The sequence below is a fragment of the Camelina sativa genome, chromosome 11 (genome assembly GCF_030686135.1).
Source record: "Camelina sativa cultivar CO46 ecotype springtype chromosome 11, ASM3068613v1".
NCBI classification, from domain to species: domain Eukaryota; kingdom Viridiplantae; phylum Streptophyta; class Magnoliopsida; order Brassicales; family Brassicaceae; genus Camelina; species Camelina sativa.
The window spans coordinates 37,718,994-37,746,973 of NC_141890.1; the positions used below are offsets into that span (position 1 = coordinate 37,718,994).

A 27,980-nucleotide genomic window follows, 5' to 3' on the forward strand; every position below is an offset into this window, starting at 1 on the left:
GCTTGGTAGAAAGTGTTAGGTTTGAGCAGACAAGAATATGATCCTAAGTAGTTCTAGTTTCGCATTATCCGAACTAGATAGGACTAGCAGAGAACTTGTTTCAGGGATTTGGGAGATTTTGGTATAAAAAGAAAAAAAATGAAAAGAAAAGGGTAAAAGGTCTTTGTGAATGAAGTGTAACCAAAGAAAAAAAATCTAATGAAGGATTTGGATATAAAAAAAGAGTTGGTTCTAAAATAAGAAAAAAAAAAAAAAAAAGAACTATAGTTTGATAAAAATACAAATCCACTAGAAGATTTTTAAGAAAAACCATTCCTAAGACTAGAAAAAAAAAAAAAAAAATTAGAAAATGTTTAAGTTAAAGAGGTTATTTTTGGCTAATATGTAAAACACCACTTTTTATTTTTAAAGAAAATTAAAAAAATATTCCATTAAATAGAGGAAATTTTGAGATGGTTAGAATTGTCTTAGGGAGTTTTGACATAAAAACTCGGTGGAAAGAAAGTAAAATGATTTTACCAAACGTAAAAACACTAAGAAAGAAAAAATGCCATCTTCCTCTTCCTCGATCTGTTGCTTTCACAAAGATTTTTTTCTTTATTATCTAGCAGTTCTGATTAGGGTTTCAATCTCTCTGCTCTGCTCTGCTCGTTATCACCAACACCACCGTCGTCTCTTTGTATCTCCCGGCGGTTCCTCTCTTTACTTCCCTCCGGTAAAGCTTTGCTTACTCTTTCACTATCTTCTCTTTCTCTATATCTCTCCGCCCCTTTTCATTTCACTTGTTTCCCGAAGTTTTTAGCAAGTTTCTAAGTTCATTTCCTAGTAATCGAAGCTCGTTTGTGTTCAATTAAGTTGTTAATTTGAAGTAATTAGGGTTTGGCTGAATCCTAATTGATGAATCAAGTTACTCGATTTGATTCATTTGAAGTCTCAAGCTAATTTTGTTGAGTTTTTACCTTTTTCTTTAGCTATTAGATGAGGAGAATTTGGATTGTTTATTTTTTTCTGGAGATTGTGTAAATCCAGATATGTGGTTTTACAGTTGTTGCTAATACCATTGACTGAAACTGATGTTACTGTGTTTCTGTTGGCTGAGTTTGGAATAATTTGTGAGCAAATTCTATAAGAGACTCTATAGGATATTGTGTGAGTTGGTTGGAATGGAGTGCTAAGTGTGTATTGTAGATGATGTTCATGGCTGTAATTCCTGAAACAGACACCATTTATATATAGGAAACTTTTCTTTTACAATTTTGATATTTATGTTGCTATTTTTGGTCATGTGAGTCTGGGTTTTGTTTTTTGAAAATTGGCTACTTTTTCTCTGCTGAATCATATACTTTGGAACTCAAATGTTGAAATTTTTTTGCTTTATAATCAGTTTATGCATGTATTGGTTACTAATACTAGCAATGCTTTGGTGGTGAATGAAATGGTATTTTGACACTGTTTGGTGATTGGGCTATATGCAGGGTTTAAAGATGGATCAGTCTTTTATTTTGATTTTCTATTAGCATGCTCAGTTATTGTTGAAGTTATATCGTGAAGACTTTATATATCTCAAATGGATGATGGTGGGCATCGTGAGAATGGTCGGCATAAAGCAGCTCAGGGCCAGGTATCATGACAATATTTTTTCCAGTCTCAAACATAAATCACTTTTTTTGCGGACTTTTCTCTGTTGCGTACATCTTATCAGTTTAACACTGTTTGTCATGCTGCTGAATACCTCAGCATTGAGATAGTTTTTGATGGAAATGTATTATTGTTCATGGTATGAAACAGTGGATGATGCAGCATCAGCCATCGATGAAACAAGTTATGTCAATAATAGCAGAACGAGATGCAGCGATTCAGGAGAGAAATCTGGCGATATCAGAGAAAAAAGCAGCAATAGCTGAAAGGGATATGGCGTTTCTTCAGCGAGACACGGCAATCGCTGAGCGCAACAATGCGATAATGGAGAGAGACAGTGCTCTTACAGCTCTCCAATACCGTGAGAACTCCATGGTTACCGCCGCTGCTGCCAATATGTCAGCATGTCCACCTGGATGTCAAATGTCACGTGGTGTAAAACACATGCACCATCCGCACATGCATCATCATCATCAACAACATCACATACCCCAGTTGACTGAAAATGCATATGAAACCAGAGAGATGGAGCCAAATGATGGTCTCCCGACATCACCACCTGCTGTTTCCGCCTTGGAATCTGCCAAACCAAAACGTGGTAAAAGAGTGAAAGACCCAAAGGCGACAACACAAACCGCTGCTAATAAGAGAGGCCCAAAAAATCAGAGGAAGGTTAAGAAAGAGAGCGAGGACGACTTAACCAAGATAATGTTTGTGAAGACGACACATGACTACACGGAAGAAGATTCAAGTAAGCATATCCTAATAGGATCGAAATCTGATTGGAAAAGTCAAGAAATGGTGGGGCTGAACCAAGTGGTTTATGACGAGACAACGATGCCACCACCGGTATGTTCATGTACAGGAGTTCTCAGACAATGCTACAAATGGGGAAATGGAGGTTGGCAATCATCGTGTTGCACAACCACACTATCAATGTATCCTTTGCCAGCACTGCCCAACAAAAGGCATGCTCGAGTTGGTGGACGGAAAATGAGCGGAAGCGCATTCAACAAGCTTCTAAGCCGGCTTGCTGCAGAAGGGCATCATGATCTTTCAAATCCGGTCGATCTGAAGGATCACTGGGCAAAGCACGGTACGAACCGCTACATCACAATTAAATGATATGTGCATTTAGGTGTGGGTTGTTCTTATGACATTATCTGATTTTAAGTCACGTGTACTAAATTCAAATAAACTCGACAGGAAAAGGAATTGTATGTGGAGCCGATGTTATGTTGTATTATATAATTTGAAAATCATTAGCAACATCACAAAACATAATTTGTTTATTTTTTATTCACATCTTCAAACAGAAACTAAACACACTTTTTCTTATGAACTGTATTCATTGAATCATGGATGATTGATGGACATGTGAGCTAGTTTATTTACCCAGCACTCGTGTGATCAAATTGAACCAAATGGATCTGATCAGTTCGATCAAAGTGGAATCTTGGATAAAGAAGTCCAAATGAAATTTGGAAGAAGTTATCGATTGCATATTGAAGGAAACAATCACTTGGCTCTGAAGTAATCTTCCTACCACTTTCTTGGGCATAAGTGCGGCTCTTGTTTTGGGATTTTTAATCACACTTAAAAACATAACAGAAAAAAGTAACTGCGAATATTCAATGATGCCTAATCTAATAGACCAATATATCCAAGTTTAGTTTTTTTTTTAGTTTTTTCTTTTCTACGATCTTCAATGAGTTGAATGCATAAGCTATGCTGAATGGAATCGTAAGCGGGTGCGTGGAAGTGGGTACGTTTGGAAACACGGAAGTGGATTTTTTGAAAAAATATTAGAATCAGGTAAGTTTTGGAAATGTCTAATATATAATATATATATATATATATATATTAGGAGAGTTTCCCGCATTCTTGGACAAAAACTTTAAAAAAAAAAATTATTATCTAAACTTTTTTATAGTCAAATATAACACTAATTCAATTCTTTTATACGCTTGTATGGGCAGATATATTTTTAAATAATAGTTCAACTAATTTAACAAACCAAAAAGTAAATTAATTATAAGACTAAAAAGTATTCCAACAAAAATATAAATAGAAAAGAATTAACCAAAAGAGAAACTATAATTTAATCTTCAATAATAAGGAACGAAAGTAATTTTTCTAATATAAACATAAAGTAACATAGTTAGGGGAGTTACCCGCGAGCCTAACAATGCTGACTTCTAATGTTGTGATTGAGCGACTCTATATTGATAGCTTAGTATCCAAGTCAAATCTTCATAATTATCTATAGAAATTTAACATTTCAAAAAATAAAAAAATTCCGAAAAAAATATTTACAAAAGATTTTAGTATTTATTTTCTATTTTTTAATAATTTTGAATGGAATACAATTATTTTAATCCGATTTTTTCTAATGTTCGTTTAAAAAAAATAATTTGTTTTTTTTTTTAAATTTTATTTTTAAAAGTGAAAGAAAAAATATTCTTTAAAATAACTTGTTTTTATTTTCAATATATACACAATTTTAATTGTTTTATTTGTTCATCCATCTAATTATAATTGTCAGAACCTTTTGTCTTATTTAGAGTATTTGTTCCTCCTTTTAGTGATAGAGTATCTAGCCGGAAAAAAATGGCTTTTTCCGGAGATTAGCAGCAACCCTATGAGATTTTGTCGGGATCACAAAAGATTTTCTATATCTTCAAATTAAATGGGTAGTTGTAGTATTATATCCTCTCGAGATTTTCAGTTCAAATCGTCATAATTATCTATAGAAATTTAACATTTTAGAAAATAGAAGTTTTTCTGAAACAAATATTTACAATAGATTCTAGTATTTATTTTCTATTTTTTTTTGGATATGAATATTTGATTTCCTTTTTTTCTAATTTTCGTTTAAAAATTCAAAAAAAAATTAAAAGTGAAACAAATAGTCTGTAGAAATTTAATATTTTAAAAAACAGGGTTATTCTCAAAGAAATATTTGCAATATATTCAAGTATTCATCTTCTTTTACTTATAAATTTTAAATGAGATATAAAATTTAGATTTCTGATTTTTCTTTTTTATTAATCAAAATGAGAAATATACAATTTATTTTATATTATTTATCCATCTAAAGCAATTTCAAATAAAAAATAATTGTAAATTGTTAAAAAAGAACTCTTCCTAATCTTCCTTAATCTCTTTCTTTCTTGAAAAACCTCTGAGATATGAAGTTCTGAATTTAATTCATATTCATTTCTTCGTCTTTCTATCAATTTAATAGAAAAGAAATGTCAGTCACAATTATTGTATTATTTTTTTAAAAAAAATAAACAGAATTATAATTGAAATTCCATCTTCTTTCTATTTATTCAAGAGGGGTAAATAATTTATTAGGCACAAAGATTATATTATTATTATTCAAAAAACAGAATTATAATTTAAATCTATTTGTAAATAGAAAGAAATCCAATTTTTTAGAAAATTACCATAAATTTTCCATGAATAGAATCCACCATAATTTTTCTGCAACTATAACATTAGAAAAAAAAGAACATTAGCATCAATATTATTTTTAAAAATTAAGGATTCGGGTTAACAAAGTTGAATACCTGAATTTCATTATATTCAGTTTTATAGATCTACAATTATGGTCATCCATGAATTTACCTGAAAAAAAAAATTATGAGTTTATTTCAAATTACCAAAGAATAAAATAAAATATAGAGAACAACAAAACATACATGTTTTAAAAGATGGAGAAATTGCTTGATCTTGATTTCCAAACAACCACTACAAAAATAAGGAATCAAAAATTAGAATCCGATGAATCATATAAAAGACCAAAATTATAATTCAAAATAAATAGGGCACACATATTATATTATTAAAAAAATAGAATTATAATTTATTAGGCACACATATTATATTATTTTTAAAAAATAGAATTATAATTTAAATCTACTTGTAAATAGAAAGAAATCCAAGCTTTTTAGAAAATTACCATAAATTTTCCATGAATATAATCCACCATAGTTTTTCTGCAACTATAACATTAGAAAATAAAAACATTAGCATCAATTTTATTTTTAAAAATTAAAGATTCGGGTTAACAAAGATTAATAACTGAATTTCATTATATTCAGTTTTGTAGATCTACAATTATGATCATCCATGAATTTACCTGAAACTAAAAAAAAGATTATGAGTTTATTTCAAATTGCCAAAGTATAAAACAAAATATAAAGATCAACATAACATACATGTTTTATTGGAAGATTCATACTTCATGCTTAACATCCACTACAAAAAAAAAAAAAAAAAGAGGGAATGAAAAATTGCTTGATCTTGATTGCCAAACAACCACTACAAAAAGTACAAAAAAAGGGAATGAAAAATTAGAATCTGATGAATCATATAAAAGACCAAAATTATAATACAAAAATAAATTCGAGAACATAATAATAGTTTAGGATTTTTTTTCTTGTTATTGAGTTATGGAGGATGGTTAGTGTATCTAGTATTTATAATAGTAAACGACCTATGATTTAGGGTTTTGACTAAGACGGTGTATTCTTGACAGATTTTTTTTACAGAAGCCCATTTAGATTTTTGCCATTTTTTAATAAATTTTGACTTTTAATTCATATATTTTCGTAATTAATTTTTTTTTAATAATTTTTAAAAATTATAATAAGGGTAAAAACGTCCAGAATTGAATCTCATTAATGGCAAAAAAGTAATCTCAGGTCTGAGGATGAATGTGGTGCGTTTCTGCAACCTAAATAGGAGGAAAAAGCTTGTCCGAAAATATTTTAAAGGCAATTTTCATTAAGGGCAAGAGATGTCAATTTTTGTGAGATTCAATGTCAGCTATTTGGACTACTCCTTTAATATATATATATATATATATATATCAAAAATATGTAGTCTAAAATATATATAAAAAAATAAGTATTTAAATTATATGTACAACATTATAATCACAATTATGATAAGAAAAAAATTCTTATCACTTAAAAAGAATAAGTTAAAAATGTCTTATTTGTATTCAATTGTATGAAATTTAGTTGTTTAAAATAGTTGTATCTTTGATGAAAAAAACCTAAAAAAAACACAAAACAAGATTAGTATTGATTGTAGCCAAAGTAACTTAAATAAAATTTCGATGGCGATGGTGATAGCTCTAGGGTTTTAACCCGACCATGAGTATTTTCTCTTTAGGTGTGTTATTGTTGGTGTTCGGTCAGATTGGCTTTCATTGCGGTAGATTTCTGTTTGCGATATTTGGGTATCTCTTTTAGGATTTGTTTGGGTAATTGGAGGGAGTTTTGGCGATTTGGGATATTGCAGCGAACGCTGTGTTTCTCTGATCTGATTCAAGATCTCCATTTATGGGATTTCTCCGGCTCTGTATTCACGAAAGGAAAGCAGAGAGGTTGGTATCGGTTCCGGATTCGGTCTATCGAGAGTACGAGGTTTTCACGGTGTTCGATTTGTCAGATCTGGTGTGATTTGGTCTTTTGGTATCAGGCCGTTAATTGGGGATCCCGTGATCGGCGAGATAGGGTAATCCTGTGCTTTAATGGTTTCTTTGCGGACAACATATGGAGAATATCTTTGGTGGCTGAGTATAAAAGCGTCTCTCTTGTCAGGAATCACTCACACATCATCTCATTCTTGTTCTCTTATCTCGGGTTGCCTCATTTTCCTCTTCTTCTTGTTAGGGTTTTCATTACAAAGGTTCTTGAGATGTCTCAGAGTTTGCTGTTGAGTCAAGGTTCAGGTGTGACAGGTATGGTTCTGTAGGTGGTGAAGCGTAAGTTGAAGATTCCATACTTCGACAACACGACGCTCATTGAAGGCTATTCAAAGACGGTGGTGGGTCGATGTTTGAACCCGCAGGATCAGGATATGAAGTCCCTCCTCGTGATGTTTCCCTGGAATTGGCATTTAGAGGGTAAAGTGGTGGGTGCAGATCTTGGGATGGGTAAGTTCTAGTTCGATTTTGACGATGAAGCTGACGTTGTTGAAGTTATGAAGATGGTTCCCTTTAATTTTGATCACTGGATGGTCTCCATGGTCCGTTGGAGTCCGACAGTGGATCCCTAATTTCTGTCGGCTCTGAATTTTTGGGTCCAAGTAATGGGGGTGCCTTTTCAATTTTGGGCAGTACCGACTTCTAGAAGCATTGGTGAAGCCCTGGGGAGCGTGGTGGAGGTCGACATTGATGGTGGTAGAGTTCAGGTGACAGTGAATGGTCTTAAACCTCTATGCTTTGAGACCGAGGTTGAGTTCTTTAACGGGGAAGAGACCATTGTCTCTCTTCATTACGAAAGGTTGTTTGGTGTCTGCAGGAAGTGTTAATGTATGTGTCATGATGAAGAGCATTGTCTGCCTTTGGAGGAGGCTACCTTGGTTCGGACTGTTTTACCACGGGATGATGCGGATAGGCAAAGCAGAGAGGCAACATGGTTCTGGCCAGGATGGTGGTCCTCGATGGGGACATAGAGGTAAACATGGTAATGAGGGGTCTCAGTTGGAAGGGAAACGACCCTTTGAGGGGAAGTTTGGTCGGGGTACAAAAGTCCGCTCCAATGTAGCAGCAGGGTAACCGGTGGCTAAGCAGCGTTGCTTCCAGTCCTATGTGCAGTATAATGAGCACATGCATCGCCGGGAAGGTGCTCAGGAGTCGGCACCTCAGGTGGAGAACCGGATGGTGACTGGTGGAACTGTCGTTCAGCCAGTAGCGAGTGAGTTTAAGACTGCTCCGATGGCGCGTAGGGCTCTGTTTCACAAGGTTGGGGATGATGCGGTTGTGGATTTGGCGGCTTCACAGACCTTTGTTGTACCAGTGGTGGATGGTCCTCCGCTACCATTGAGGGATTCAGCTTTGATGGTTTCATCTGAGGGTTGTGTGGACCTTGTGGCTGCAAAGGAGGTAGGTGTAACCTTTGGGGGGGGGGGGGGTGGTTGCGAATGTGGTGGAGATAGTTTGTCTCTGGCGGTCGAAGGGCTTGCTTTGGTTGGTTTTGAGGATTAGGTAGGTTCTTCTGCTGAGGCTGATTCTGAGGATCAAGTAGCTCCTCCTGCTGGGACAGCGGATCCTATTGGAGAGAGTCACATGGAGGATCCGATGGGGGTCGATTCTAAGGATAAAGTGGTTCCTTCTGCTGGGATTGCGACGGATTATGTTGGAGAGGACCATACGGAGGAACCGATGGTGGTTGATGCTGCTGAAGAGGACACTGCCGATGCAGGGACGGATGATGCTCAGCAGGACACGGAACCTTCGCAGGTGGTAGACGAGGTTTCTTCTTCTTAAGTGGAGAAAACACGAAAAGGAAAGGGTCTATTGGGTCTTCAAGGTATGGGGTCCAAGAAGCTAAATGTATATGCTCGTATTCCCCGCAAACGCCCTGCTCCAAAGGGTTCTACGCTGTCTGGTCAGTCTCTTCCCCCGAAGCCACAGGAGATGGAGAAGGGGGTCACTGGTGGGACTAAACCACCAGTTCCAAAAGCTGCAAAATGAAGATCTTAAGCTGGAATTGTCAAGGTATGGAGTATTTAACAATGATTGTGTCGGATCATAAACCCCTTGTTAGTTGTTATTGAGAATAAGATTCGGCGGGGTCGGGGTGGTTTCCGATTTGATAGACGGTGGATAGACAAGGAGGGTTTCTTTGATACGGTTTATGAGGGTTGGGAGTCTACGACGGGTGCTGCTTCCTCTTCCACTATGGTGGATAAAATTACTAAATGTCGTCGTGCTATTTCTCGTTGGAGGAAAGAGCAATTACCTTATGGGCTAGAGACAATTGAGGATATTAAGTCCAAATTAGCGGTGGCTCAGGAGAATGATGCTACTTCGGGTGATGAGCTTGCGGAGCTTACTTGGCGATTACAAGAAGCATATAGGGATGAGGAGGTGTATTGGTATCAAAAAAGCAGAAGTCAGTGGATGAGGCTTGGTGATCATAATACCAGCTATTTCCATGCTCAGACAAAACAACGACGAGCTCGGAACCGTATTGTAGGTCTCCATGACCAGCATGGTAATTGGACAACGGTGGAGAGTAATATCCTAAATATTGTGGTCTTTTATTTCCAGGATTTATATACATCCTCGGACCCTTCGGATTTTGCTCAAATGTTAGACGAGGTTCCGTCATCTATTTCTCTGGAGATAAATGATTTTTTAACTCAGGAGGTTTCCGAACAGGAGATTAAACACGCATTGTTCATGATGCATCCGGATAAGGCTCTGGGACCGGATGGGATGACTGCCCTTTTTTATCAGAAAGCATGGACTACGGTTAAAGCAAATCTAGTGTTGTTAGTCAATTCCTTCTTGCGGAATGGGGATTTCAACAAAAGGCTACATGTGACAAACATATGTCTTATCCCAAAGGTAGACAAGCTGACGAGGATGATGGAGTTACGGCCTATTAGCCTATGCAATTTTGGGTATAAAATCATTTATAAGGTTTTGTGCCAGCGGCTTCGCACTATATTACCATCTCTTGTCTCAGAAACACAATCAGCATTTCTAGAGGGTCGTTTAATTTTGGATAACATTTTGATTGCCCAGGAAATGTTTCATGGCCTACGAACCAACCCTTCTTGTAAGGGGAAATTCATGGCTATAAAGACGGATAGGAGTAAGGCCTATGACCGGGTAGAGTGGTCTTTTGTCGAACATTTATTCAGGCATTTCGGCTATTGTGAAAAGTGGATATCCTGGATTATGTGTTGTGTTAAGTCGGTTCAATATAAGGTTTTGATTAATGGTCAGGCATATGGCTCCATTACTCCTTGTCGGGGGCTGTGTAAGGGGGATCTTTTGTCGCCCTATCTCTTTATCTTTGTACGGAGGTGCTAATTGCACATTTTTGGAACGCAGAACGGATGAAACTTATCACTGATATTAAGGTTTCGACTGCTAGTCCCGCCATTTCTCATCTCTTATTTGCGGACGACAGTCTTTTTTCTGTCGGGCCATGAAGGAGCAATTCAAGGTGGTATTAGGGATTCTTAGGAAGTATGAACGGGTTTTTGGACAACAAATTAATTTTCAGAAATCCTCGGTCCAATTTGGACACATGGTGGATAATGATCTAAGGGAGGAGTTAAAAGGGGTTATGGGGATCACAAATTAGGTTGTATGGGATCTTACTTAGGTATCCTGGAAAGGCTGGGTGGGGCTAAGACGAAAATATTTTCATTTGTTCAAGACAGATTGCAGTCACGAGCTAGTGGGTGGCCGACTAGACTTTTATCAAAAGGCGGCAAGGAGGTAATGATTAAGTCCGTTGCTACGACTGTTCCTACTTTTTTGATGTCATGTTTTCGGCTACCAAAGACGGTTACAAGGAAGTTGACTAGTGCAATTTCAAATTTTTGGTGGAGCTCGTCTGGACAATCACGAGGGCTATACTGGGTGGCGTGGGATAAAATGTGTAGTGGTAAAGATGCAGGGGGTTTGGGTTTTTGTGATTGGATGATTATAACACCGCTCTGCTGGTGAAGCAGCTTTGGCGTTTGATCACAGTACCAGATTCACTTTATGCACGGGTGTTTAAAAGGCGCTACTATCGGCACTCTGATCCTTTGGATCCAATTAAATCTTACTCGCAGTCTTATGGGTGGCGGAGTATAGTTTCTGCTTGCTATCTGGTTAACAAAGGACTTATTAAACATGTAGGATCTTGTTCTTCCATCTCTGTATGAACTGACCCATGGATCCCTTGCTCAATCCCCGAGACCAGCATTGAGCACAGGGTCGTCTTCTGACCCTCTGCTCCGAGTTACAAATCTCATTGACAGGAGCTCTAATTCCTAGGATATGACTTACCTTACGGCTACGTTTGTACCGGAAGATGTTGCTATAATTTCTGCCTTACCGTTGCGACAACCGGATAAACCGGATTTGCTGAGATGGTATTTTACTAAATCTTGCAAATATTCGGTAAAATCAGGGTACCATAATCTTCGTTCGAATACGACGGCTCCCGCTAAGACGAAAGTATTTGGGCCGGACATTGTACCTCTTCAGGCCTTTGTGTGGAATATCAGGTGTCCACCAAAACTTCGTCATTTTATGTGGCAAGTTCTTTCGGGTTGTGTGGTGGTTACAGCTAATCTACGGAAACGTGGTATGAGTTGTGATGCCACGTGTGGTCTATGTGGTTTTCAGGAGGAGACAGTTAATCATACCCTCTTTGAATGCCCACCAGCTAGACAGGTTTGGGCTTTGTCGCAGTTTCCGACGGCCCTGGGTGTTTTCCCTTCGGAGTCCATTTTCACAAACATGGATTTTCTCTTTTGGCGGTTTACAAATGTTCCAACACAGGAATTCTTTCCCTGGATCTTGTGGTATATCTGGAAAGCGCGCAATGATAAACTTTTCAATAATCTGGATTCAAACCCTCTTGCAATTTTGTGTTTAGCGGAGGATGAGGCAAAAGCATGGGCTCTAGCTCAGACAGAGGATAAGGTTTTAGATTTGGGTATTCCCATTACGGTTGTTCCCTGTGGAAGTGAGGGATTAGGGGTTCCTATGTCTTTGTCGCGTTATAGTTGTTTTGTGGATGGTTCTTGGAAAGCAATAGATCGCTATGCGGATCGAGGATGGTTTTGCACGTCGCCCTAGGGTGATGGCCCTACTATGGGAGCTGCCAACCTTCACCGTAGTCTCTCCTCTCTTCATGCTGAGATTGAAGCCCTTGTCTGGGCTATGTGTTGTATGATTGGGACGGATAACTAATCTTTCGTCTTACTCACCGACTGCTCCGACTTAGTGAAGATGGTGTCTTCGCCTTTCGAGTGGCCAGCTTTTACGCCTTATTTGGAGAACATTCAGGCAGATAAAGAGGAGTTCGCTTCTTTTTTTTTTAGCGCGCCGAGTCCGCACAGTTCCGCACTTAGTTTACATATGTAAACAACATTCCTTTGTTTTGACTTGTTTGAGCCAATCCTGTACTCTGTTGTCAAAAAAAAAAAATAGTATTGATTATTGAACCAACGTGGAAAAAAAAAGGAAACAATTAAAAGGTATTGGGCCACGCTGACCAAATATAATTAAGCCCAAGAGAAAACAAATAAAAGACATAAAAAAAATCTAAAACGCACGAGGAGGAGAGAATCAATCGTCTTCTTCCTTTGGATCTGGTTTTCTGAAACCAGCCAACGACGAACAAAACCGACTATGATTCCGATCTATAAATTAATCATGTTACCAACACAGAATCGTACGATTCTAAAACGTTTCTAATCGCCTTTTCTGGGAATCACGATTTCGTTCCGATACTAAGCGATGTGGGCAAATCTGTTTCCGATTCCGATTTCGGAGCGGCAATCGGAGCTTCATCGGCGATTTCGTGCAACGTAGTGCATAAGTAAAAAAAAATCAATATAATAAAACTACAAGTTTTCCCTGAATTGACACATCAGCGATGGGTTATCTTTTTCCTTTTATGTGAATTGACACATCAGCACCCCGACCTATTAGCCAAATTTTTATATTCGTATAGAACGAATCTCGATCCCTAATATAATGGTGCTTTCTACAATTAGATTTTAAGATAATGTTTTTGACTGAAGATTTATAATATTTAGAACATATCGTGAAATCTCACTTCAGTGATGGTGTAACAGTTAAGAAAAAAACAATAAACAGAACTGACACAGTAATTGACACAAAACAGAGAAGATAAGGTGGTGAATTAAGAACAATGCGGTTAGATATATCAGAGGATGTATCAAATGTCTGAAGCAGTTCTTTTTCTAGAGAAATACAGAAAGTAGTACAAGAAGCTGAATTGAAGAGTTTTAATACAAAAGCTTAAGGTCTACTTGGACAATCCAAGTGATGGAGGATGTATCAAAAGCTTGAAGCAGTTCTTGTACTATTTGCGACGTTAATACAAGAAGTAGTAACAAGAAGGTAAATTGAAAAGTTTGAGTACAAAAGCTTAAGGTCGACTTGGACAAGCCAAGTGACAGCTACTGAGCTGGATAAACATCTTGAATGGAAGATTGAAGATGAGATCATGGAGAGAGACTTTCTTATTTATTCTATAATAGGAAATTCCTATTTGTTGTATAATAGGAAAATTGTCAATTCTAGGGGTTGTGCAATTGTTAATTCCGGTTTTCTTTATTTTTTTCTATATTATAGAGAAAAATAGGGATGGGCTGGAGATGCTATTATAAATGCCAAGAAGGCGCTTCATATAGACTTGCGCGCTTCAAGATATGCTCAAGAGATACACACAAGATGTGTGGTGTCGCTCCATCAACAAAATAGAGAGATCATTTGATGGTTTATTCTTCTAGAAAAGAATGATAGGCATAGTAGTACTTGTATCATATGGAGTTGTAATTGCTATTTTATTCTAGTGAAATTAGTTTGGACTAGGTCTAGAGGGTATAGGAAAAACTGAACCTCATTACCAAAGCTCGTGCATTATTGAAACGACCAGACCCGGTTTTTTTTAATAATAATAATAATAATAATAATAATAATAATAATAATAATAATAATAATAATAATAATAATAATAATAATAATAATAATAATAATAATAATAATAATAATAATAATAATAATAATAATAATAATCTAAACTAGTGGTCTCATACCCCCTAGCCACCTAACCACAATTACACAATAGCGGATAACAGAACCAATACCATTAAACCAATAAATATCCAATACCAACAACCAGTATTAATTCATAACGATTAAACCAGTAATCCAAACAACATGAATCAAATAACCAACAACCTAAACCACATTCTAATGACTCAACTCTAGCAACCTAGCAAAACCATACAACAACCAATCGAGTCACTAGAACATCCTCCTCTTCATTGTCTTGATTCCACGATCACACTTTGCCTTTACCTGCACCACAAACAAAAATTGAGATGCATGAGTATTTTATAAACACTCAGTGAGGCAATCCTCCCATCTATTGGGCTATACACACAAGCAATAAGACCTCTTCATGCCACAAACAACAAACAATAAAACAAACCAGACAAACCGTCGCAACTGAAGAAGGGTGTCGACCGACACTGGCAATCTGGTGACGACCGACACCATACTCGACATCCCCGAAACCCTAGTTTGTGTCGACCGACACCTCCACATGGTGTCGATCGACACATGCCAAAGTTATTGAATCGTCCTCGCGTTGGTGTTGATCGACACCCAAACTGGTGTCGACCGACACCGATGCCGGGCATCGATTTTCTTCGAACAAAAACTCCGAAACTCACCTCCAAACTTCTCCCATCAGATCCCTGCATTCCCAGAAGCAAAACCCAGCCATAGAAAGCACGAAAACCCATACGTACTCAAAGGAAACAGTCACACAAGCACAAAATCACATAGAATTAGAGATCTTAGCTTAGATAAGCAATGGTCATGCACTCACCTTTGCCAAACAACAAGATCTAAGCCCCAACAACGAAAACTAGCTCCGCAACAACCTTCCCACACATCTCTAGCCTTAGAAACTCACTCTCCAGGAAGCAAACCACACCAACAGTGACCAGAATCTCCAAAAACTCAAGAACGCTCTCAGGAAACTCTCCTTTCTCCCTTCTCAAAGTGGCTAAAGAGGTGAAAGAAGTCGACTTATCCCTTATAAACTCGGAACTAGGGCCCTCCTAACCCAACCACGCAAACCGGACGATTAAAATCAAACTTGTGGTGTCGGTCGACACCCTAACCAAAATTTCAATTTTTGGTATGCGGGCATTACAATTCCCAACCACCAACATAGATTTGTCCCCGAATCTTGGACAACCATCAGCCAAGGACTTCCGTGCAACCGTCTCCACAGCCCGCACTCCTTCGACCAATCTACGAAGATCACCTATAGGTGATAAACTCACGTTCAAGGCATTATGTGTTCTCGACTTTTGGACTTTTCTTTACTCATAGGCCTCAACCTAGAGTTTTTATTGGCTCCTCATCAGGCCTAAGCCCGCATGCCATAATATTGGCTCCTCATCAGGCCTAAGTCTCTCGGGTTGCCACCTTACAGCGTGCCCTCTGATCGTCATCCGAAGTCGATATACCAACCATACTCACAAGCCACAAAGTCTCGGAATATGGTGGTAATAGGAGAACCAAAGTCCCCCAACTGTCCTTAGAGCAAGCGATTCTGAACACGTCTGAGTTCTATCCCTACAAGGTTTCCTTCCCGTGGTTTGCGTAAAACAACACAATGTCCTACCACCACATATCCCCTCACTGGAATACCTCATGAACACACAAGGATCATCAAAATGCCACAACGGCCTCCACAAAGGCCAACAAATATCCTAAACAGGACCGCCACAAATGCTAAACAAATGTCCTGAATATGATCGCCACTAAGGCCAAACAATGTCCTAAACAGGACCGTCACAAATATCAATTGTCCCGAAGGACCGTCACGAAGACCACTTGTCCCGAAGGACCGTCACGAAGACCACTTGTCCCGAAGGACTGTCATAAAGACCATACATCCCGAAGGACCGTCACAAATACCATTCATCCCGAAGGATTCCCTAAACAGGCCACACATCCCGAAGGACTGTCATAAAGACCACTTGTCCCAAAGGACCGCCTAAACATGCAACATTGGCTAAACAACCAGCCACAAAGGCCACAAAATTGGCTAAACAGCCTGCCACAAAGGCCACACAATGGCTTAACAGCCCGCCAAAAATGCCACACAATGTCTCAAAAGACCACCACACACGAGCACACAATGATTCAACAGTATGCCACGAAGGCCACACAAGCCCCTCCAAGGCTCACAAGCACAAAAAAAAAATGGACAAACTCTAACTCTCATAAAACTTTCCATTTGTAGAACTTTACACTTTTGAAAACTTTCCTCTTTTAGAAACTTCCATTTCAGGAAACTTCCATTTCAGGAAACTTTCCTTCTTTAACCACTGCCTCGCGGAATTTCGTATCCCGAACAGCACCTCATCTTGTTACTTAGGCGCACAACTAACCACCCCTAAGCAACCAAGTAAGAAATGAGATGGGCTGGAATACTCCATTCCCGCTCCAGCCACGGACTACAACAGGGACTAGGCTAGACAAATTCAAGTCGCGGCCTACTTCTCAAACCACTTCTTGAACCTTGCCTTCACATAACGGTGTACGACATAGCCTCCCATAAAACGCCTCATAAGGAGTCATCCTAATACTCGTTTGATAGCTGTTGTAGTAAGCAAACTCTACCAAGCTAAGGCGATCTGCCCAATGGCCACAACAATCCTGCACACACATCCTCAGCAAATTCTCCAGCGTCTAGATCGTCCTCTGTGACTATCCATCTGTCTGGGGATGATAAGCTGTACTCATATGCACCTTAGTGCCCATCTCTGCCTGAAATGCTCTCCAGAACAGCGAAATGAACTTGTAATCCCTATCAGACACAATACTCGCTGGCACCCCATGCAACCTGACTATCGCCTTCACATATTTCATAGCCAAGACTGCTGCTCCATAAGTTTTCTTAATGGCTAGAAAATATGCCGACTTAGTCAACCGGTCCACAATAAACCAAATAACATCAAAGGTCCGAGACACTGGCAATCCCACCACGGAGTCTATCGTGATCATATCTCACTTCCACTCTGGAATGGGCAGACTCATCAGCAACCCGCCTGGAACCTGATGCTCAGCCTTCACTAACTTACACACATCGAACCTCGCGGCCCAACTATTTACATCTTTTTTTCATCCCGACCCAGTGATAGTACCTCTTGAGATCACGGTACATCTTAGCCGCTCCTGGAAAAATAGAGAACATGCTCGCATGAGTCTCCCTCACGATCTCCTGCCTCAACCCCTCATCCTTGGGCACACAAAGCCGCCGGTGCACCAAAATAGTACCATTAGCTGAGACCTGATACTCTGAGTCAACATCCTTAGAGGCTCACCAGCCCCAAATCCTTTTCCTAAGTCAACCGCACCCTGCTCAGAAGATCTGCTCTATCAGCTGCCTCCAAACCCAACGGCTCCTGAGAAACCGCACACAAACTCAACGCATTGATCTCTCCTACCAAAGACTCCATGTCCTACTCCTGGGCCAAAGCCGCCCGCTTCCGACTTAGAGCATTTGCAACGAAGTTAGCCTTACCGGGGTGGTAGGCTATCTCCAGATCGTAATCCGCCACCAGCTCCATCCACTGCCTCTGCCTCAAATTCAGCTTAGGCTGAGTGAATATATCCTTCGGGCTCTTATGATCTGTAAACACATGTACCTTTGCACCATAAAGATAAGATCTCCAAATCTTCATGGAAAAAACTATAGTAGCCATCTCCAAATCATGAGTAGGATAATTGTCCTCATGCTTCCACAATCGCCGCGAAGCATAGGCAATCACCTTCCCATGCTGCATCAACACACACCCCAAACGAACTCTGGATGAATCTGTATAAACCACATAGGGCTCTCCCTGCTATGACAATGCCAACACTGAAGTAGTAGTAAGTATCTCCTTCAGGCTTGCGAAACCCTCTTCACACTCCTGGGACCAAACAAAAGAAACCTCCTTCCCTGTCAACTTATTCATCGGTTGTGCCTTGCTCGCAAAGCCCTACACAAATATTCTGTAATAACTTGCCAACCTAAGAAAACTCCTGATCTCTGTGGCATTTTGCGGTCTAGGCAAATCCCTGATGGCCTGAATCTTCTCCGGATCTACATAAACCCTCTCTGCAGACACAATGTGACCCAGAAAACCCATCTCACGCTGCCAGAAACTACACTTGCTCAACTTAGCAAACATCTTCTGCTCCCGCAGCTTCTCCAGAACTGCCCTCAAATGCACTGCATGCTCCTCATGACTCTTGGAATAAACCAGGATGTCGTCGATGAAAATGATGAAAGACACGTCCAGAAACTCCTGAAACAGGTTGTTCATCAATCTCATAAATGCTGCTGGTGCGTTAGTCAAACCAAACGGCATCACCACAAACTCATAATGCCCATACCTCGTCCTGAATGCAGTCTTCCTCACATCTACCTTGTCTATCGGAATCTGATGATAATCCGACGCCAGATCTATCTTGGAGAACCAAGTAGCACCTCTCAACTGATCCAAAAACTCATCGATCCTGGGAAGAGGGTACTTGTTCTTCACAGTGACCCGGTTCAGACCCCTATAATCAATACACAAGCGGAATCTCCCATCCTTCTTCTTAACGAATAGCGCTGGCGCTCCCCACGGTGATACACTAGGACGAATGAATCCCCGACTTAACAAATCCGTTGGTTTATTCTTCAGCTCTACTAGACTAATAATCAAGTATGCCGACATCAACTCACCACCACTCTTGCCTGTCCAAGAGCCTCTAGTAACTTGCCTCTAAGGGAAAATTCCGAAAGACATCTTATTCCAACATAGTTTTCCTCGGCACCATACTCGACATCCCCGAAACCCTAGTTTGTGTCGACCAACACCTCCACATGGTGTCGATCGACACTCGCCAAAGTTATCGAATCGTCCTCGCGTTGGTGTCGACCGACACCCCCACTAGTGTCGACCGAGACCAATGTCGAGCATCGATTTCATTCGAACAGAAATTCCGAAACTCGCCTCTAAACTTCTCCCATTTGATCCCTGCATTCTCAGAAGCAAAACCAAGCCATAGAAGGCACAAAACCCCATAGGAACTCAAAGGAAACAGTCACACAAGCAAAAAAATCATATAGAATTAGAGATCTTAGCTTAGATAAGCCATGGTCATGCACTTACATTGGCCAAACAACAAGATTTTAGCCCCAACAACGAAAACTAGCTCCACAACAACCTTTCCACACGTCTCTAGCCTTGGAAACTCACTCTCCAGGTAGAGAACCACACCAACAATGACCAGAATCTCCAAAAACTCAAGAACGCTCTGAGTAAACTCTCCTTTCTCCCTTCTTTTTCTCATAAAATTAAAAGCGGCTAAAGAGGTGAAAGAAGATGACTTATCCTTTATAAACTTGGAACTAGGGCTCTCTTAAACCAACCATGTAAACCGGAAGATTAAAATCGAGCCGATCGAACCATCCGCAAATGGTGTTGACCGACACCCTAACCAAAATTTCAATTTTTGGTTTGTGGTCGTTACAATTATTTACTTTATGTTCATACAAACTTGAAGTGGATCATACATACTTAGCCACAAATATGTGTTTACATGACTTAGTATTGACCACTGCAGTAAGGTCAATTCAAATGGTAAAATTGTAAAAAAAAAAATGTTTAGATGGTAAAATTGCAAAAAAATTAAATAATTTAGAGGTTCTTTTTGCACAAACCCTATAAATTTCTATATTTAATATTTTTGAAAATTTAGAAATTATTGAAAACCAATTTGAACCACGACCCAATAATGAATCCGGTTCGGTTTGCAAAATAGCAAGTTGTTTAATTCCTCCCCTGGCTGACCTAAAGGAGCGTCGTTCCCGTTCACTCCAGCCGCAGCACCATTGTGGCTAAGGTCACAATCTCTTTCTAGTTCTTCAGGAAATTTGTTTCCGATGGGTGTACCGTCGTTCTACAAATGGTTAATTGAAAGGTATCCGTTGATTCTACAAGAAGTCATTGAAGAAGAACCACTCGAGGTTAATGGCGGCGTCACGATCCCAGTCGATACAAGCAAACCAAATCCTAATGGTTACGAGTATGACAATCTCTATCTCGACATGAACGGAATCATCCATCCATGTTTCCATCCTGAAGACAAGCCTTCTCCTACTACGTTTACGCAAGTGTTTCAATGTATGTTCGATTACATTGATAGGCTTTTTGTGATGGTTCGGCCTCGGAAGCTCTTATTCATGGCTATCGGTGAGTGTTTTTTTTTTTTTTTTTTTTTTTTTTTTTTTTTTTTTTTGTTGTTTTGTCTCTATGGCATTACATTGTATGAGTTGGGTTTTAGTTTTACTTGTGTTTGTGAAATTTGTTTCATTGTGTTTGGTGTTGTGTAATCTGCAGATGGTGTTGCTCCAAGGGCTAAAATGAATCAGCAGAGAGCTAGGCGGTTTAGAGCAGCAAAAGATGCAGCTGAAGCAGTATGTACCATCTCTTTTTTATATACTCTGTTTCACTTAATTTGTATCAATTGTGAGCTTTAACCGATCACTTGATAGCGTATATACCACTCTAAATATCTCTGGTTATAGTTGCACCGATCCTGTTGTTGGGTTTGATTTACATGTTACTAGTGGCAAGATGAATCAATCATTATGTCACTATGTTGGGAACAGTTGTTAGTATCGAGAAATGCCATAACTTCTACATCATACAAGAGAAGTTGTCTGCTGAGTATAGCGTTGTCCCTGTGATCATATCGTTCTATGTTATATCATTATCTAAATCATCTCTGATGATAGTTGCACTGATTCTGTTAGTGTATTGTTTTTCAGTCTTGTATTGAACATATTATTCAACTTGTGAATCATGAATCAATTGCTGTGTCACTAAGTTGCGAAGCCTATTTTTACCATTGAGATATTTAAATCTATTACCTCCTGTGTTAGGCAGCTGAAGAAGAGCAGCTGCGGCAAGAGTTTGAGAGAGAAGGGAAGAAGTTGCCTCGTAAAGTGGATTCTCAAGTTTTTGACTCTAATGTTATAACTCCTGGAACAGAGTTCATGTCTACCCTGTCGTTTGCGTTGCGATACTACATTCACATTCGACTAAATTCTGATCCTGGATGGAAAAATATTAAGGTATCAATTAGGGTGTCTCATATGTTCATTATGGCTCTTTACAACATACTTCAAGTTTTGCTCATTATTTACTTATTCTGAAGGTTATACTCTCGGATGCTAATGTTCCTGGTGAGGGGGAACACAAGATCATGTCATACATACGTTGTAATAAGAACCATCCTGGTTATAACCCAAACACTCATCATTGTCTATACGGTTTGGTATATAAGCTACCTTTAAGTCTTATTATTTACATGCCTTTTTGTTTGATTTTGCACCAAGATTGTTCTGATCTTAATCGAGCAAGCTTGGCCATTCTACTTTTTATTCTTAATAACAGGACGCTGATCTGATCATGCTGTCTTTGGCCACCCACGAAATTCATTTTTCAATCCTTCGTGAGGTTAGTACAATTGTTCCTTTGGGTTTTACTCCTAGCCAAGCACTGACCAATCTACCTTGTTTATAATTCAACATGTCCTTCTTCAATATGTTTGGACAATATGACATAGTTACAAATTTGTATGCAAGTCTTTTAAGTTTCAAGATGATTTTTTTTTCCGGTTCTTTTCATGCCAATTCAACTGTATTTCTTCTTGGTGACTTTATCTAGGTTGTTTTCTTTCCTGGAGAGCAAGACAAATGCTTCTTGTGTGGTCAGATGGGGCACCGAGCAGCAGATTGTGAGGGCAAGATAAAGAGGAAGGCAGGAGAAATGCTTGATAACACCGAGCCAGATGTTGCGGTGAAAAAGCCATATGAGGTACTTTTCAGTGTTACATACTTCAATACTATATATTCTAAATTGCATGGTATGTCAAGTTCTCATTAATATCTTTACCAGAATCATGAAGTACTCTTATCTTTTGGCAGTTTGTCAATATTTGGATACTTCGAGAGTATTTGGAACACGACATGCAGAAACCAAACAAGCGATCGAAAAAAAATTTGGACCGCTTGATTGATGACTTCATCTTCATCTGTTTTTTCGTTGGGAATGATTTCCTGCCACATATGCCTACGCTAGAAATACGAGAGGTTTGTAGTTTTATCCGGTACAGTGTGTCCTTACATTTGTATGTTCATGTAGCATTATCTTAAATTCTTTTTAATTTGTTGAAAAATGGCATTTCTTAGAAAGAAGAGATGTTCCTATATCATACCTTTCTACGCCAGTAAATCACTTCATAGAAATCTTCGATTCTAGTTGGTATTATTTTGTATCTAATAACTTAGTACATATGTACTCATAGTTTGTGTTCTTAGAAATAAATAAAAAACTCATCTTTTTGTCATTGAAAGTCTATGAACGTACTTGGAAAATCTTGAGAATTTTGAAAAAAAAGATTTCAAATTATTATTCTTGTTTTCTTGTAGGGTGCTATAGAATTGCTGATGTCCGTGTATAGGAGTCGCTTCAGTTCAGCAAAAAAATACTTAACGGATGCAAGCAAGGTACATAAATTGAATTTCTTTATCTTTAGTTTGTAAAACTGTTGGATTATATAGTTTTTGAACTTTTTTTTCACTAAATTTCAGCTGAACTTAAGTAATGTGGAGCGTTTCATCCAGGCCGTTGGGATGTATGAAAATAAAATATTTCTGAAAAGAGAGCTAGTACATCAGGTTAATGTCCCTTCAGTAATTTTGTTTTCTTTAGTTATCTGCATTTCACGTACATTTTAAGATATTTTGATAGAAGCGACAAGATTATAAATAACATTAGCCTCCAAAATTATTGAAGGTGACATGATTATAAATAACATCAGGCTATGGATGTGCTCATCTGTTACATGTTTGACCAGACTTTAATCACTTCTCTCTGAGACTCTGACATGTATAAAATGTTGTTTGATTTTACAACTGTATATCCTCTAGGTGATGAGTAACTCATAGTGGATTTTAAGGCCAGGGAATGTTATAACTTCAAGTTGGGTGGGAGATCTTTAAGATAAATTGTAAATTTAAGGGATGTTTAAATGAAGTGAATGTTTTAGAGTAACAACCCTGTATTTTTTGATAAGAATATAATATACCTTATTCCTCTCTTTTCCATGGGTTAAAATTTTTCCTGCACTAGCTAACGAATTTAAGCCCCTCTGATACAGCTGTCCACGAAAACATACAAATCTACAATTCTGTTTCATTTTTATGAGTTAGTTTTTCATTGGTGCAAGTGTTATGATTTCTGTTACAGAGGCAATCAGAAAGGTTTTGTCGTGACAAAGCTCGTAACAGTGCTCAAGCAAGCAGACAAATCTCTGGCAAGTTGGTGCAATTAGATTCTGTAGATGAAGTGTCTGATTCATTGCATTCCTCACCACCAAAAAAATATTTGCGTCTGTCTTCGGATGATAACATTGGTGTGACGAATGTTAAAACAGAAAATAGCATCAAAACAGAAGTAAGTCATCTTGTATCTGAGGAGAAATTTTAACAAATTATTTAACTCAACTGCAGTTCTTTTGTTTAATTATATGGTTTAGTGTAAACTATAGTTGTACTCCATTTCAAATTTTGGTAAAACTGTTAAGACTGAATTTTTTTGCGTGGTGTTCTTTTGGTACTTGAGCTTGTCTTTCTCGTTTAAAGTGCACTAAAGTACACAGTGGTTTTCAGGAACTAGATAACGGAGAAGACTTAAAGTTTAAGCTTAAGAAACTGTTGCGGAACAAAGCTGATGTGTTCAGCTCAGGAAATGGAGAACAAGATAAGGTAATATATATATATATATATATATATATATATATAATTTTTTTCAGCTGTGTTTCCGTCAATGGTATCATGAGTGCTTAATCGTCATTGAGTTTGTTTTTTGATTTCCGTCTAATCAATCATTTAATCACGCTAGCAAGTTCACATGGCTGTTGTATTATCAGGTTCGGCTAGGTGTATCAGGATGGAGGGAGAGATACTACGAAGAGAAATTCACAGCTAAGTCTGTTGAGGAAATGGAACAAATACGCAGAGATGTTGTGAGTTTCCCATTGTGTTTAATTTGATGAATATAAATTACGTTAAAGTCACTCTGAATGCATCAATTTACTGTTTCTTTCTTCTAATTCTTTTGCTAGGTTTTGAAGTATACAGAAGGTCTTTGTTGGATAATGCATTATTATTATCATGGTGTTTGTTCCTGGAAATGGTCAGTTTCTGGTCATCCTAATACATATATGTTATACTATTCACATTGATTATTTTCTTGTGGTTCATTTTAACTAATACTGTGAAGCAGTATCTCGCTGACTTTACTATATTGTCCTGTAGGATTGTAATGCTCATTTCAGTTTACACAACATGCTACTTTTAGAGCTATTTAAAATATCAAATTTCCGTGCAAGACTCCAATTATAATTGTGCTATGCATCTTTGTTTATTCGAATCAGTCATCTACTTAAAACAGACCCTATAGTAATCAAGCTAAGATGTTTGAAATTCTTTGTACGTCTGTTTATATGCTTTTATGCCTGTTGTAATTTAACTTTCAAAAGAGCCTAGTTTAAGAGGACAGGATGGCCTTAGTTACAGCAATCTTAGTGGAAACGGACAAATTCATTCACACTTTCGTTTCTCCCATTAGTTTTTATGTGGTTAATTGCAGATTTATTTTGCAGGTTTTATCCATATCATTATGCACCTTTCGCATCAGATCTCAAGGGCCTTGATAGGCTAGATATCAAGTTTGAACTAGGTTCCCCGTTTAAACCTTTCAATCAGCTTTTGTCTGTTCTTCCATCTGCAAGGTATTCTATCTGTATATTTGAGCATTCGTAATGTCTCTCTGCTGTCACTGACTTGCTCACTGTATTCCTGTTCTCAGTGCACATGCACTCCCAGAGTGCTATAGGACATTAATGACAGATCCAGACTCTGCTATAGCTGATTTTTATCCTGTCGGTATGAAGTCGTTACATATTGGTCCCTTTCGTTGTGGTATTGTGCAATCCATGCCTCTTATTGTAGCTTTTTGGGTGTGCAGATTTTGAGATTGATATGAATGGAAAACGCTATTCGTGGCAGGTGTGATTATCATTTCAAACTGATAAAGGCAGACTTGACTGTTTTGATGATCTGCATAATTTCATCAGTTAGATGTAATATTTTACGGTCTCATATTTCTTATCTTTCCTTGTATAGGGTATAGCGAAACTGCCTTTTGTTGATGAAAGGCGTCTTCTGGAGACAGTTGCACTAGTGGAGAAATCACTGACGGTACATCCTATCTATGTTTTAGATATTGACTTTTTTTTGTAATGGTTTTACTTATAAAACAAAATTGTACAATCACATGTAACTTTGTTTTTCTTCTATATGTTTTTCCAGACCGAAGAAATTCGAAGAAACAGTGTGCTATTTGACATGCTCTTTGTGGTTGCATCTCATCCTCTTGCTGAACTCATCCGTTCTCTTAATAGCCATACCAAAAACTTGAGCAGTGAAGAACGAGCAACTATCAAGGAGAAAATTGACCCTGGACTAAGGTTTGTGTCTGATATTCAATAGGTAGTTATGGTTGTAGTTTCACGGTGATGTGATTTTTTTGTCTACTTTTAAAAATTGTATCTATTCCTTCTTGAGTATATAAGAAAAGGGACAAATTTAGTAAGGACGACATCTCTATTTCTTTTGGGTAAAATTTTGTGAGGAAGGCTCAATCGAAAATTTTGTATGCAGTATGTCATGAATGGTTACATGTTTCTTAATGTATGCAGTGATGGGATGAATGGTTACATAGCTTCATGTGGTGGAGATAGTCAGCCTCTATGTTTCAGCTCCCCTGTTGAGGGCATGGAAGATGTTTTAGCCAATCAAGTCATGTAAGCCCTCAATGCAAGATTGGGTTTAATCACCTTTTTGCCATCCCCTTGAGGTTGAGCTTTATGAAGATGCCTGTTGGAACCTGATCTTCATCAGATTAACAATCTTGTTTTTTTTCTTCAGTTGTGCCATATATAAACTTCCAGAAGATATCAGAGGCAGTGAGATCACTCATCAAATTCCAAGTTTGGTAATCCCTAAAAAGGTATAGTTGAGTTTACCATTTGCTCTACTAGGCTTCCGATTTTGGTTTCAAGTTGTGGTCAAGAATAAAGAAACTGCTTTGTTGGGTTTTACTACAACCAAAGTTGTAGTCCACTTGTTAGTCCACTTGTTTTTAGTGAACTAATTAGACAGTGTTCTTCATTTATTGGCTTCACAGACTATAAATCTAGTGGATTTGAAAGGTGAAGGTCTTCTATGGCATGAAGATGGTGACAAAAGACGAGCTCCTGCAAGGATTATAAAAACCAAGAGGTGTGAAGATTATAAATTGTTGTCATATGCAAAGTTTTGGAAGTCCTTTATATACGGATTGGTTTTAAATGTCTCAATTCTTTTTTTTTCTCTCTATTTATCCTGCAGGTATAATCCAGAAGGATCTATTTCCGGGGATAGGCTTGGGAAGGCAGCACACAGACTTGTGTTGCAAACAGTAAATGCCCAGCCTGATAATGCGCACATTAATACGGAACCAGCATTGTGTCCAAATACTGTTTTCCAGAACCAAAGAGCGTCGGAAAAAATCCCAGCCTTTGAAGAAAATAAGATCCAATGGGTAAGCCCTCAGAGTCAAATCACTCCAAAGAAGATGAAAAGCCCTCAGAGTGAAAACACTTGGAAGAAAAAGAGAAGCTCTAAGAGGCTAGAAGATTTGAAGAAGAAAAACCCTCTGAGTGTAATCCCTCTGAAGATGAAGAAAAGTAAAACCCCTCGGGGGAAGAAGAAGGAAAACCAAATCCCTCAAACTAAACCCACTAAGAAGCAGAGGCGGGCAATACACCTACGCATGGTGGAAGAGGCGAGAAAGAGAAAAGAGCAGAAAAAAATAAAGATAGCCAAAAAGGCGCAAATCGTTCCCAAAACGCTTGAGCTTCGATCCAGAACGCTTCCTCGATCATCTTCAACAAGATGATAAAATATGATCTTGAAAACAAAGGAAGGAGCTATTCGGATAATGCCTTTATGTGATAAGTTAATTTGTTACAATTAGTTAATTTGTTACACCCAAACAGTTTTGATACTCATTTGTATTTCAGACAAATGTGATTTAGCCATCATTACATATGTATCTTTTGTTCCAGAGGCTACCTAAAGAAGCCAAAGCAGGCATCCACTATACTTGTGTAAGTTAAATCATTTAAATTCCCTGGTTTGAGTTTGTTATAGGTCAACTAGGTATCTTGTTTGAAGAACAATTTGCTATTTATACATTGAGTTTTATGATTATGAACGTATTCAGATACATATCTTTTCTTCCCCTTTTAGACACTAAATTAGTCGGATCGGATGGTATAGTACATATCGTGTTGCTATGGATACAGTAGCTAGGATTTCTCATACATGTGTTTGTCTAAAAAAGTTCGAATAATTAAGGATAGGATTCGAATCCTTACGTGGGATTTAAACAAATAGGTTTGCTTGTCCAAAACAAAATAAGATTTTGCTTTATCGAATAATAGACACGCTCATGTGTTTTGGAAGCAACATGCACAAAAGCTCGTTACAAACACAACCAAAAGGTTCATTAAAAAGAAAACAAAAGCTAACATAGACATATCGATGCAGTAAAGAAGATCAACTCCCAAGTGCATGCATGAGATTGAGAATCTA

At 38.1% G+C, this 27,980-nt stretch overlaps 2 protein-coding genes across 2 annotated transcripts; both read left to right on the forward strand.

Annotated features, from left to right (window-relative positions):
* The first annotated feature begins 464 nt into the window (after positions 1 to 464).
* Positions 465 to 2,917, forward strand: LOC104725246 (protein BASIC PENTACYSTEINE6). The gene is made up of 3 exons (XM_010443871.3): positions 465 to 715; positions 1,476 to 1,621; positions 1,789 to 2,917. The coding sequence occupies exons 2-3, from the start codon at positions 1,568 to 1,570 to the stop codon at positions 2,761 to 2,763; spliced, it is 1,029 nt and encodes a 342-aa protein (XP_010442173.1). The 5' UTR covers positions 465 to 715; positions 1,476 to 1,567; the 3' UTR covers positions 2,764 to 2,917.
* A 17,057-nt stretch (positions 2,918 to 19,974) lies between these two features.
* On the forward strand, positions 19,975 to 27,596 carry LOC104725247 (5'-3' exoribonuclease 2). The gene is made up of 22 exons (XM_010443872.3): positions 19,975 to 20,463; positions 20,611 to 20,687; positions 21,156 to 21,347; positions 21,431 to 21,550; positions 21,670 to 21,732; positions 21,943 to 22,092; positions 22,203 to 22,367; positions 22,707 to 22,784; positions 22,869 to 22,955; positions 23,527 to 23,733; positions 23,949 to 24,044; positions 24,209 to 24,304; positions 24,404 to 24,474; positions 24,944 to 25,072; positions 25,150 to 25,226; positions 25,309 to 25,349; positions 25,467 to 25,541; positions 25,653 to 25,810; positions 26,042 to 26,146; positions 26,271 to 26,352; positions 26,530 to 26,624; positions 26,733 to 27,596. The coding sequence occupies exons 1-22, from the start codon at positions 20,154 to 20,156 to the stop codon at positions 27,280 to 27,282; spliced, it is 3,024 nt and encodes a 1,007-aa protein (XP_010442174.2). The 5' UTR covers positions 19,975 to 20,153; the 3' UTR covers positions 27,283 to 27,596.
* Positions 27,597 to 27,980: the final 384 nt, after the last annotated feature.

Bases quoted from the DNA above. Each gene is read 5' to 3' on its own strand.
- LOC104725247 (XM_010443872.3), top strand. From the start codon at position 20,154: ATGGGTGTACCGTCGTTCTACAAATGGTTAATTGAAAGGTATCCGTTG. The intron at 24,045-24,208 runs GTAATATATATA...TTGTATTATCAG, and splicing joins GAAATGGAGAACAAGATAAG to GTTCGGCTAGGTGTATCAGG. The intron at 25,073-25,149 runs GTATTCTATCTG...TCCTGTTCTCAG, and splicing joins TCTGTTCTTCCATCTGCAAG to TGCACATGCACTCCCAGAGT.
- LOC104725246 (XM_010443871.3), top strand. From the start codon at position 1,568: ATGGATGATGGTGGGCATCGTGAGAATGGTCGGCATAAAGCAGCTCAG. The intron at 1,622-1,788 runs GTATCATGACAA...GGTATGAAACAG, and splicing joins ATAAAGCAGCTCAGGGCCAG to TGGATGATGCAGCATCAGCC.